The 12,837-nt window shown below is 47.2% G+C and overlaps 1 protein-coding gene across 1 annotated transcript; it reads right to left on the reverse strand.

The window, feature by feature from the left end:
- Positions 1 to 7,082: 7,082 nt before the first annotated feature.
- CYP26A1 (cytochrome P450 family 26 subfamily A member 1) lies at positions 7,083 to 9,695 on the reverse strand (the record flags this gene model as incomplete). The annotated part of the gene is made up of 7 exons (XM_082286341.1): positions 7,083 to 7,424; positions 7,615 to 7,767; positions 7,981 to 8,115; positions 8,447 to 8,596; positions 8,718 to 9,005; positions 9,097 to 9,321; positions 9,507 to 9,695. 7 exons carry the CDS (start codon positions 9,693 to 9,695, stop codon positions 7,083 to 7,085), a joined length of 1,482 nt encoding a protein of 493 aa, XP_082142467.1.
- Positions 9,696 to 12,837: the final 3,142 nt, after the last annotated feature.

The following is a 12,837-nucleotide window of genomic DNA, read 5'->3' on the forward strand; positions in this document are numbered from 1 at the left end:
ATCTATCATGGACTGTGTCTCTGCGGCCTGCTGGGATAGGAGGGAGGGACATAAAGGTGTCAGCAGTTGAACTGATACGGTAAATCACAGTAGGGCTAGTAAAGCGCAATGGCAGCCTAGTGTAAATGCCTTCAGGCTTCTATTTCTTCTCTGAGGTTGTACTCAGGACACGTCCCCTCTTTGTGACCTTATCTCTGGGGCAGTGGGTTGTGCACTGGTCTCTTCTCTTTGGTTTACAAGGACTAATCCATTTGCAGGTTAATAAAAGGTGAAAAGGACAATCACCAAGGAGCCACCAAAATAAACAAGTACCTTTGACTGCTTAAGGATTCTTGGTTTTCAACATCAGCGTGCTCAGCCTGTCTCCCTTCTCTCCTCCTAAATACTTTGATAATAAGTACATCTGCAAAGAGTTGATTACAAAAAAAATTACTATCAGTATGCAAAAGTGGAGAACAATAAGACAATTCCAAAAAAAGTGGATGGTTCTACTTTGCAGGCAAGTAACTGGTCTCTGTAAAATGTACTTTGCTGTGCATGTCCTTGTGGTTGAAATTTGTGATTTTTTTCTAGAAACGCTGACTGACAATTAGTGAATTTCAGGCACCAACATGCTCTTAGTCCCAGTTAGAGGAAAAGTCCCCTCAGAAATGTCACAAATCTGAGCCATTTCATTTCATACAATGAGCAGAAAGGTTACGACATGCTATCACTTCAAGCACGATTAATGAATTTTTCTCTTTAACTGCTAGATTTATAATGCATATGCTAGCTTGCTGCAGTACTGTAGGCAGCATCATTAACATCAATAATGTATATTTAATATAATGACACCAAGAGCCAGAGACAGCGGGACAAGGAGGATGACACCAGGGTGAAAATCACCTGTGTGTTAGGCAGCCAGGGCTGCAGTGTGGTGCTGGAGCAGTGGGGCTGTTTGTCTCACTGCTGGTTCCCCTTTGTTCCCACCCTATCTCCTTCCATTCTTGTCAAAGTTAAGGACAATTCACCAAAGAGGAGGCTACTGCCAGGTCAGGGAACAGTTTCCGATTATTCTGTGGCTCCTAGGCTTCCGAGGGAAGCTTTGGAGAGAAGCAGCGTGTTTGATAAGTAGGTATATCAGGTAGATTGCAAGTAAGAGAGGAAAAAACCCCAACTTTATTCACGTAGACAGGCACTGCTACTGCTATCAGGGCAATATGCAGTCCCTTCCTCTCTTTCCCATAGCATACAGGCAGTTAGTTCACTCAGGTATAAAATAAAGGCTATTAGGTGAAGCACACACAGCCTCTTGCTTCTTTAAGTCAATTAAGCCAGCAAGCCAAGGAAACCAAGATCTCCTATCATTCCACTGAAAATTCAGATTCAATCTTGAAAATATCTTTGTTCTGCTGATGTTTTTCAAAAGCAATATATTTCTGAGATACAGATACACTAGACTAATATTCATCCCATACAGCTCAAGCAGAAAAAAATACCAAACCTAAGTTGTTCCTTTTCCCCTCAAAATAGCAATTGCTGGAGGAAGCTATTTCATTTAAAGCAGCATTAACAAAGATGACTTAACAAGTCTTGGTAGATGTGTGCCTTTGTGCATCTCCTCCTTAAGCTGTACCTAGAGCACTGCTCAGGACCCACATCTCTGTATTGACACCGATCTTTTCAGTTTCCCACCACCTCAGAAAGTTACTGGCCTGCCTCCTACTCAAGAGTGTGAATGGTACTGACTGCATTTTGGTTACTTTTATCTCTAGACAGGTCCTGTGAGGGGCCCTCAGCTCTGGAATTTATTCCCCCCTTTGCTCAAAAACAGCCTCCAACAATCTTTGACCTTCTGCATAAGCTGTGAGGCCCAAGTCCAAGGATTTCCTTTGGGAGAAGCATAAAAAAGGTTGGCATTTGTGGGTGTGGTAGGAGAACATGTTGTCTATGCCTGATTTAGTCCTGGGTTTATAATTTTCTCATGTTGTGACAGTTATCATGTACAGCAGTGTAATCTGAACCCATGGACTTACAGGCTTTCCTAAATGGTCATAAACTGGGGGAAAGAAAAGCATTGAAATCTACCAACATATGAATGATTGTGTATTTGTGAACAAAATGACCTGGCAAACAAGTACATCATAAGTCACTTTTGCTAAAATGATCCTTCCAGCCTTGCAAATCACACAAGTTCTGCATGTCTCCGGGACACTAACAGATACAAGTGAAATTGCAACGTTGGGACTGCTGATAAAGGGACAAATACCACTTTAATTAACTGAGAATACTTAATATATTGCCCTGCCTATGTTGCAACTGAGAGGCAAGCTGTAAACACCTATCAAAACAGCACTATTATGTCCTACTACGAAAGTTCTCTTGTCTGTCACCTCTTAAATATTTAAATCTCAGATTCTTTAAAAGCTGTTTCTGCTGCTTTTACTCTTTGGATGTAAACAGATTTGTTAAATATTTTATTTCCAACCCACCCACGAAGCTACATTCATTTACATAACTTAATGAAGGCTGCATTATTCATTGAACTTCTCATATAACATTTTTCGTAAGACATTATTAAACAAGTGAAGCAAGCCAGTCTAATAATGAGTCTTCTCTAAACTTGCTGCCAGTTACATTTCCTTTCTCCTAATCTATCACTCTAATGGTTGCAACTAATAAACTTTTTGAATTTTTGCTGCTAATCTGTATATGTTTTGCATTGCATGCTGGATGCATAACTTGACAGAGAATTTACAATACAAACCACCTGGCAAACAAAACTATCTCAATTAACTAATGCTATCCAAACCCACCCCACTCTTTTTTTGTTATAATAGAGGACAACTCCATGTAACATAGTACCTTTAAGCCATAAATAAATTCACTAATTTGGGCCTGAAACATACCAGCAGTGTATCTCAAACACAAGATTTGTGTCTGCATTTTATAATTTCTAAAACTTTGCCAAAGGTAGTAGATTGAAGTTTGGTTTATGCAAATCTCCTGCGTGACCTTGTAAAAGATCCAGTAGTTTTGCATAGGATCCTGTTAGACTGTTCTAGGAAAGATGACATGCAATAATTTTAAGGTCAAGAAATTCAGTGATGGGTTGCTTACACATGGGCTATTTAATCTGTGTTTAAGACTATATCAAAAGTAGTTGGATTTTCAGGCAGTCTAAGCAGTGCAGCTCCCTTTGAGATAGATAGCAAATTTTCAGAATTTATACCTCATACAATCAATTCCAATGATTTAAAAAAAAAAAAAAAGAGAGCTGGATCCAGAGTCCTAATTTTATGCACACTAGTTTTTAAAAGACTGGGGCATATTATTTTATCAGCATCCATCCTGAAAACCTCTGAAGATCTGTGGAATTAACAAGACACAGCAGTGTTCTTTTCTCAAAGATGCCTAGATGCAGGTTTGTAAAAGCACTTTTAAAAACTTCCTATTACACTCAGGAAAGTACCACTTGAAAGTCAAAGATAAAGTATTTTACATATTATTAAGTATTTTTCTTGCTACCTTTTCAAAGGTTATTCTAAATCACTGAACAGAATAAAATAAGAAAACATACCATGGATTGAAATGGGGCAGAAAGAAGGAAAACCTTTTTGTCAGCCTCTCATCTTGCAAGGTCCAGGAAAAGACTGCTGTAATAAAAGTAATAAAATAAAATAAAATATCAGAAAAGTAAGTTCAAAGCCTTAAGCATACAAGACTTCAAATTATACTGTCCCTTGAATAGCTGCTTCTGTGAACCAAAACAAAAGAAAATCTTTCCCAGCTCAACTGCTGAAAGCAACATGCAAGTAACATGTCTTTGTTTCACAAGGACAAAAGAAATAAACCTGATCAAGTTATTTTTAAACATTTCCAATGAGTCTTCAGCACTTTTTTTTTATTAATATAACCATTACCAAAATTCACTTTTACCTGTTCTGACCTTATCTGGAAATACTCCTACCTTTCAATCAGGTATTGATTTATCAAGCAGCATTCCTCAATGTCAATTTACACCAATGTAATTCTTTAATGTCCTTTTAATTCAAGAATAGATATAACTGTGTGTTTTTAAGAATAGCACTGAATAGATAGTTCAGAAAGTCTAAGCTCCAGAGATGCTACTGGCTGGCAGGAGCTATTTCTCACATGGTTTTAGGAGGAGTGTGGGTTCTATTAACTCACCTTACCCTCAGGGAAGAACCAGCATGCTACATATAAGTCATAGCTTTCTACTCCAGGACCAAAGCAGAGCAACTTCTAAATTGTGTGTGATTTTTCCAAGAGAGACCTGGTCAAATATTTTTCTTCTAAATAACAGGTTAACCAAGAGAAGGAATATGAAATACCCTGCCTCCTGTCTCGGTGCAGCACCCCAGCACAAACTATGCTCATGTGGGGAGCTGGAATGAGGACCTGGTCTGCCCAAAAAGCAATTAGTTTTTTGATGGGTAGTTTTTCAACAAAATCAGTTCCTGGACCCAGCATAACAAGAGGGATGGGGGCTCAGGGTGCAGCAGACAGGCAGCACCTAAACAGCAACTACTGTCTCAGCATGTGCCCACCCCAGCCTCTGCTGAGCAGGCAAAGCTACACTCATACCAGAGCTCACCTGAAACTGGTCTGCAGCCAGCATCTAAGCTGTCAAAATACAGCTGCATACAGGAGATTAGCAGGGGTTGTAAAACCTGCTCAAGAAGTTGGGCAAATATTCTAGCAATTAACCCACACTGAGCTCTCTTTTACTGTAGCTACGCTGGTACCATTTCTCGAGATAGCTTGTTTAGAGCTAGTGTCAGGATGCCTAAATTGCACAGCAGTGACAGACCACTTAACTACAGAGATAAATTATTACAGGGGCAGTACCTAACATAGGTTATGTTGTCATGATTTACAACAGCTGAGGATGTGCCCCCAAGATGACCAGACAAAATCAAGTATATGATTTTTTTTTCTTCTTCTTCAAACATAAAAGCTGTGCAAACTTGACTCAAAACCAAAAATTAAAGACTTGCATGTATGACCTTAGACTTACACCGTGAAAGTGTTTGTATTCTCCAGACAGCACTTAGGTTCCCATTCTTTACAAAATTAAAATATAAACTAAAATAATGTGAAGACCATTCAGAAAGTTCCCACATATAAAAGACTTTAATTAAAACCAAACAAAACATTTAAAGAATATCAGCATCTATTTGGATTTGGAGAATGTTGTAATGTTACAGAAGAACATGTTAGTAAAGGATACCAAGACACGAGCCTTGCGGTTCTCCAGGCTCTAGATCACCTCCAAATCAGGATCAAGGTTTGCAATTTTCCACTACTATATTGGTAATAAAGGGGTTTTAAACTGAGGCTATTCATCAAGTCCCTGAGGAACATAATGGTACAACAGGTTTGCACAGTAAAAAATATTTAAGATTTTAAACATTGCCAAGAAGACTCAGGTGCAATCTAGAAAGAACATATTTTGTATTTTAAGGCTACAAAAAATTGAATATGAAAAATTCTTTATAGTTATGCTCATATGTAGGTTGCATCTAAGGCCATGTGTTAGAAGCTTCCGTGTTTAAAATGCTAGCTGAAAACACATCAAATGTGTTACAGAAACACCTCTTAAGAAAAAGAAAATCCAAACATCACAGATGCTATTAAGGACCTGCAGCTATTTTGGGCAACTTCACTCTGTCCTTAATTTTAATCTTGGGAGAACATAATGAAAAAGTGACTGTTTTCCAGAAGAAAACAAAAAATTTAATTATTCTATATGGTGCTATAAGTGTTTGTGACACTGAATTACATTGGTTTACTTTGTAGATGTTTATAGAGCCAGCCCATGTTGTTTGACTTTTGAGGGAAGACTAATAGGTGTAGCAAGTGGGGGTGGGCACAAAACTCCTTATGGTTAAGCCAAAATAGGGGTCATGCCTAGGGCATTTTATCTGCCCTGCTTACACACGCCTGGGGAATTGCATCTCAACAGTTGATTCTCTGTTAATCAATTCACATTAGTGCCTGCCTTTTAGTTTTCACTTTGCTGAATTCCAGGAAAGAAGTTCTTAAACCAAACGCATGCTCTATCTCTGACCTAGTCAGAACTGTTACATTTCAAGAAGAAATAAGCAGATCTTATTTGCTCTACCAGCTGATAAGAGACACCTTCATAAGCAAAGATTCATAGCCAGCAGGCTCAACACAGAACAAGATTCAGTGGTCTGTTCACACAGGTCAGCAGTAATATGGGAGGAGAGGACATTTACGGATTTTTTTCCTCGACCAGCTCCAGAGAAAGACTTATGTGACATTATTTTTCTTTCCTTTTCCTTCTTTTCTACTGTGGCTCAAAATGATGTGCTTGATAAGGAGACCTGTAGCATTTGCCATGACTCCATGCAGTTTTCAGCAGGCATGTGGTTTTGCACTCTTGTTGCACTTACAAGCCAAAACTTATAACTAACTAGTCACAAGCAACCACCTGTGAAGGAGGTGAGAGTTATGAAAACAGAAATAGTAAATACCTCATTTACAAAAGCAGATCTGACCTTACATCCAAACCCTAGAGCCACATTCATTAAGTTACTCTTTAGCATACACTCAGATTTTCATACAGAGGATCATCAAAAATAAACTTTATTATCAAACTTAAAATTCACACATGAAACACACGATCTAGACACAAATAATACTGAAAACATTCTCAAACAATAACCATTTCAGGTAATTTGGATAAGTAGCTAGTTTTGAATGCTTTGTATGAATGATAAGTAGCATTGTTTTGAATGCTTTTTGAATATTTCTTAATACACACACCATCCCAAAATGTCTTCAAATGCTTAGCTAGCCACCTTTCAATGATATTTTTAAATAGGGGAAAACTTATTTCTATAGAAATAACATTATCTAATTATGAATCAGAGACCCATAATTGTAGTGCTTGGGGGAAAAAATATCATAGCCTCTTGAAATATTTAGAAGACATAAATTACTATTGTACATTTACAAGTTTTAAATATTTAAAGGCCTTTGTTACTATAAAAAGTTACTATGTACATATTCAATGCTATATAGAAATCCAGTCAGAGGCGAGTGTTGAGCTCTCAGATTTGGCCGCTGAAACCTATGAATTTGGTAGGCAGATTGTCCACAGGGTACACTATGGGGCCCGTTTTCATTGTAGGAGGTCCATTCAGCAGCTGCCAGTCACAGCTCCGAGCCAACTCCACTGTAAATATTTTTAGGAGGACTTTTGCAAACTCTTTGCCCACGCAGCTCCTCAAGCCCCCACCAAAAGGAATGAAACTGAACCTAGAGGAATCCTCTGGAGATGGAGACATGAAGCGATCTGGGTTAAATTCCTCCTTGTTGGTAAAGAGATCTGCCACATCATGTGTATCACAGATACTGTAAATAACATTCCAACCTTTAGGGATCTGGTAACCCTATAAGAAGAAGAGAAAGGAGATGTGGAACACCTTGCTGTGTTAAATAACGTGAAGTGACAGCACAGGACACATCAGTGCACCCCACCTCCCCTCCTGGCTTCCTGCACGTCACTCTAAGGCAGACAGGCTACATGACCACAAAATACTTCACAGCTGCTCTGAGGAATTGTGCCCAAACCTTGCTTACATTTAGCTCAAGGGTCTTGAGTGCAATTCGAAATCCTCCAGGAACAGGCGGGCTCAGCCTGAGGGTCTCTTTGATGACACAGCCCGTGTACTTCAGCTGCTCCAAGACCTCCATGTCCAGCTGCTTCTCATGGCTGGAACTGCACAGTAACCCCTAGAAAGGAAAATGCTGCCATGACATTCATGAAGCAGCCAGCCAGAGCTCCTGGCACTGCAAAGCAGCTGCCCCTCACCAAGTGGTATTTTCCTGTCACCCCTAAAAGGAGGGCACCACCTGGGTCAAAGGGAGCCCTGTCTGGGATACCTGTCCTGGAGGTACCTTCCTCCCACTACCCCCTCCTGTGAAATGGCTCTGAGGAAGACACACCTTCACCTGCAGTTCTTTCCTCACTTTCTGCAAGACTTCATGGTGGAGCCCTAGGAAGGCAATCAGCGATGTGGCAGCACTAGCAGTGGTCTCATGGCCCCCAAACAGCAGCTCTGTGGCAGACTCCTTCAGCTCCTTACACAAAGGATAGAAGAGGAATAAACCAGGCCCTGAACGCAGTATCTCTACCAGGCCCACTCTACCACTGCAATGCTGTACATTGTTCCCAAACTGGAGCAGACACCCAGGGGCCAGAATGGGGGTGGTTGGAGGGGCTTATGCTCCCGATGGACATGTCTCCCCAACCAACAGCCTGAATGCAGCCTCTGTACCCTAGTACTCAGAACAAGCTGGTTTATTTTGTGGGGAGAGGGAGCACCTCCTGCTCTCTCCATTTGTCCCCACAAGTGTGATGCTCTCAGAGGGGCTGGGGGAAAGGGGTGACTCCAGTCCTGGGGAACCTTACCTGCATGTTGAGCTGCTCCCCGTTACCCTGTGTGTGTTCCATCAGCAGCTGCAGTGCATCCTTGTAGCCGCCCTCAGGCTCCTTGCGGGCCATCTTGGCACGGATGTTCTCCTCGATCTTGGCGTGGATGATGTTGCGTGCCCGCAAGCCCTGACCAAGCAGCAGGGAGAGCAGTGTGGGTCTCAGGCTGTACTGCCATCCCTTCCCCCCGATTCTCCCCTGCCCTGGCGGCAGGGGCACCTCTCTCCTCCTGGCCCGCCGTGAGCCTTACCCGGTAGAGCCCACTGAACGGCACATCGATGGGCAGGGAGAAGAGGTTGCGGATCATCTCCTCGAAGGCCTCCACCAGCTGCTGCTCGCCGTCGGGGCTGGCCTGGCGGGGCTGGAAGCCCAGCAGGATTCTCATGGCAATGCGAAACATGAGGCGCTTCACCTCGGGGTACACGAGCAGGCAGGGCCCGGCGGCGCCCAGCCACCGCTCCAGGCAGGCGCTCACCTCCTCCTGGATGACGGGCACGTAGTGCTGCAGGGCGTCCCGGGAGAAGGCACGCATGATCACCTGCTCAGGGGGACGAGGAGGAATGGGACAGAGGCTCAGCCGCCGAGCCCGGGGCGACCGCGCCCGCTCCCCGCCCACCGTCGGGCCGTACCTTTTTGCGGTGCTTGTGCTGCCCGTTGTGGAGGTTGGAGAGGCAACCCGAGCCCAGGATGGTCCGCACCGAGGCGGGCCACTGCACGGAGACGAGCCGGTGCTCGCCCAGCAGGATGTGCCGCACGTTCTCGGCGCCCATCACTCGTACCGTGGGCCGCCCGAAGAGGTGAGTCTTGTAGATGAAGCCGTATTTTCTGCGCTTCATCTGCAGGAATTTCCGCCTCTGGACAGGGGATGAGAGGGGGGAAATGATAAAGGAAATTTTAGAAAGGAAAAGAGGAAGAGGCAGGGAGAGCCTTTCCCACCTGGGCACGGGAGCCTGTCAAAGTTGCCGCTCATCTCCCTCCCCTGCAGCCAGAGGAGCAGCCGGGGCGCCTCTCCAATCCCCGCGCCATCGCCTCGCCTTACCTGCAGCACCAGCTGCAGCGTCTCCCCGAAGAAGGGGAGCCCCATGGTGCCCGGGGGCAGCGGGAGCGGGCAGCTGGGGTCGCGGCTGCTCACGCAGTACAGGTCCCAGAGCTTGACGGCAGCCAGAAAGAGTAGCAGGGGCAGCAGGAAGGTGCACAGGGCGCTGGCGACTAGGGCGGAGAAGCCCATGACTGGGGAGCGACTCCGACCCGGCCCCCCGGGAGCTCTGAGTACGCGGGCCGGTCTCGCCGCGGGCCGCCTTTTATACCCTTCCCAGGTTGCTGCCCACCCCTACCTTGGTCCGATAAATTAGTTCACCCAAAGTTCATCCTTAATTGCGGATTGTGGCCTGACTCCTCCCCCCGAAATCTTTAACTATTTGCTTTGCGTAGTGCATCCTGTCCACCACAGACCGCTGCCGGGGAAGGAAAGGTGCTGTCAGGGGCGGCGGCAGGAGCCCCGGGCTCGCTGACCCTGCACCGCGCTCGGCGAGTGGGCTGCGGGACGCCGCCGACAGCTGACAGCCGGTGGTCGGCCGCCACCGCCTCCTCCTCCTCGGATTTATCGCCGATGCTCGTTAGAGACCAGCGGTCGCCCCGAGAAATTCCCGAGCCGGCACCCGGCGGCCCGGCGACACCTACCCCGGGGCGCTACCGCCCGGCGCCGATGCGCTCTGCGGAGTTCCTTCGCCCGCCCGCCGCCGTCGTCGGCTGGGAACGGCGAGGTAGAGGCCGGACCCGGGAGACGCCGGGCCGGAACCGTGAGGCGGCCAGAGCGGACGGTCCCCCGTGCTGGGGCTGCCCGGAGACCCCCTGAGCAGAGCTGCAGCTGTGCTGGCGTGTCGGCGGAGGAGCCTCCGCTGTCCCCTGGTTCACCTCGAAAGGCACGGCTTGTATTTCTGCCGGGCACGGAGGAAGGAGCCCCCGGCAGCAGTCCGTCTTAGCCTCCCGATGCAGGTTCAAGCGCAGGTCACCGAGGGAAAAGGAGGTGAGCGCGGAAAGGAAACACCAGACCCGCCGTGCCCAGCTCCTCTCCCCGGGATCCACTGCCCGCCCTCTCCTGAGGCTCTTCGGCATCCCGTCGGGGCTGCCGCGGTCGGGAAGATGCGCTTGGCACGGCGGGGCACGTCGCCTGCAGCCGCGGCGCAGAGGGGCTCCGTGCTGGCACCGGCGGGCGGGCACCGGCGCTGCGCTCCGGGCGTCAGCGGCGGCTCCGGGCAGGAGGAGCGCGGTGGGAGCGGGGCTGCGGGAGGGCTGCGCTGGATGGGGTTGCTGCTGGGTACCGGCGGAGGAGCCGCCGGCCGCTGGGGAAGGGGCGCCCGGCGCGGACGGCGGCTGCGGGGCCGTGGAGCTCTCCGCCGGCCACAGCTGCCGCCAATACACTTTTTTTTCTTTACGGTTATTATCTCTTCCCTCCCTGTTACTTTTGCTTTCTTGTTCCCAGACAAGCTCAATAAACGCTGGAAGTTTTGTGTGTGAGTGTCTGTGTAGGGGAGAGAGATGTCACTTTTAATTATTATTTTTCTAACAATCAACGCATCACACGAGACCCGCCCTCCTCTTACGATGCCTTGCCGAAGCGGGGCTGCCCGCCTCCGCAGCCCCTTGCCCAGGAGGGAACCCCCCCGGAGGGTACTCTCCAGGCCCCGGAGGCGGTAGCCCCTCGGGGTTCGCGGCGGGCCCGGCCGGCGCTGGCCGGGAGCGGCGGCCGCGCCCTGACCCGGCGCTCTCCTCTTGCCGGGCGCTGACCTGCTTGTGACCTACAGCACGGACCGTGACATCTGCGTGAACCCGGCCGGCAACCGCGCCAAGTTCACTGTCTATCAAAATAACGAGATACGGTGGCCTGAGCACCGATAATTGCCACAGGAAGGCTTTATTATCTCCCCAGCTGTGTATTCCCCAGCCATCGGCTTGAAAAGAAATCAAATGGTAAAGAGTGAAAGGGATAATTAAAAACATCTTGGAAGGGGGTCAAGAAATTAACAGCCTAATATGAACAAACTTTGATTACAAGCAACAATTATTACACTTCATTTGTAAATGCTTGTGTTTATCTGAAAACAAAATCAGTTTATCCGTTTCTTTTTTTCTTTTTTTTTAATTTTTTTTTTTTTAAACTAGATTCATGTTACATTTTTCAGCGGGCTCGTTAGCAGTCAGGGCAATTTTTAAGTGCACTGCTGGAGGAGCCCCAACCTTCCTGCACCGGGTGCTGGACGCTGTAGACCCAGCCCTGCCCAAGCCCTGCCCGCGGTGAGACCCTGAATCGCTTGCGGTCTCAGCCAGCCAGTAGCTCCTGCTAATTAAAGTTAGTCATTGCCACTTGCAGCCACCATCTACTGATTTCACCTCTGATAGGCAAAAAGACTCACCTTTCAGGACAAGGTCAGGAGGGCCAGAGGCTCTGGTTCACTACAGAGTCGACTTGCCAATAGCACTTAATCTCAGCCCTGCCGTTCAACCTCTTCCAGATTTGACCTGTCACATTTGGGAGCCAGGTTTCTGCCCGAGGTAGCATGGTGGTCACTGCACAGCCCTCTGACAGCTAACGTCAGCACACGCCCCGCTGCAGTGCCCCAACACGGACAGGCAAGGGGGATTGGCCAGGGCAAGGTCATCTGTAACACTGAAGCAGGATGATGACAGAGTTTCAGGAGACTGGAGAGCTCCCCAGAGCCTTTCCAAAGGGACACCGTCTTTGTGCCATGTTTTGGCCCTTACAGGTCAAGCTGGTTCTTCACATAGAGCACACGAAACCACCAGGCATGGCATGCTCTGTAGGGACAAGGAGGATTATTTTCCCACTGCATTCACACAGGATGCATGACAGTGGGGAGTAGAAGTAAAGCTGAAAGAAAACACATTGTTGTGGATCAAGGACCTGGGCCCTGCTCTGTTCTCAGTACACAAACAACAGGACTCACTTCATTTTATTTTCATGGGAGAGAAATATCCCGTGGGAGTACTCAAAAGCCACATAAAAGGGTGCCCTCAGCATCCAAATTTAGCCTCAGGTACCACCCCCTGGATAGACCCATGGAGTTGCTGTCCTGACACTTTGCCTGGCAGAGCTGGGCTGACAGAGGTGACACAGTCAGTCTGGCCAGCCAGCCAGCTACCACAGGGCCTGTGTCACCTTGAAAATATCCCCTCCACAATGTGAACAGCATCATCAGGAACAAGGGACTTTCTACCACAAATCAGACATATTCATAAACGTCTGCTTTCTAGACATTTGCTCCCCTGCTTCTGTCCAATCCCATGAGCAGGCTGTGGCTGGGGAGCATATCCTGGGGGAACCCCAGAGGGGGCTTCATGGCAGACCCCAA

The sequence above is a fragment of the Coloeus monedula genome, assembly GCF_965178545.1.
Source record: "Coloeus monedula genome assembly, chromosome: 8".
In the NCBI taxonomy this organism is placed as follows: Eukaryota; Metazoa; Chordata; class Aves; order Passeriformes; family Corvidae; genus Coloeus; species Coloeus monedula.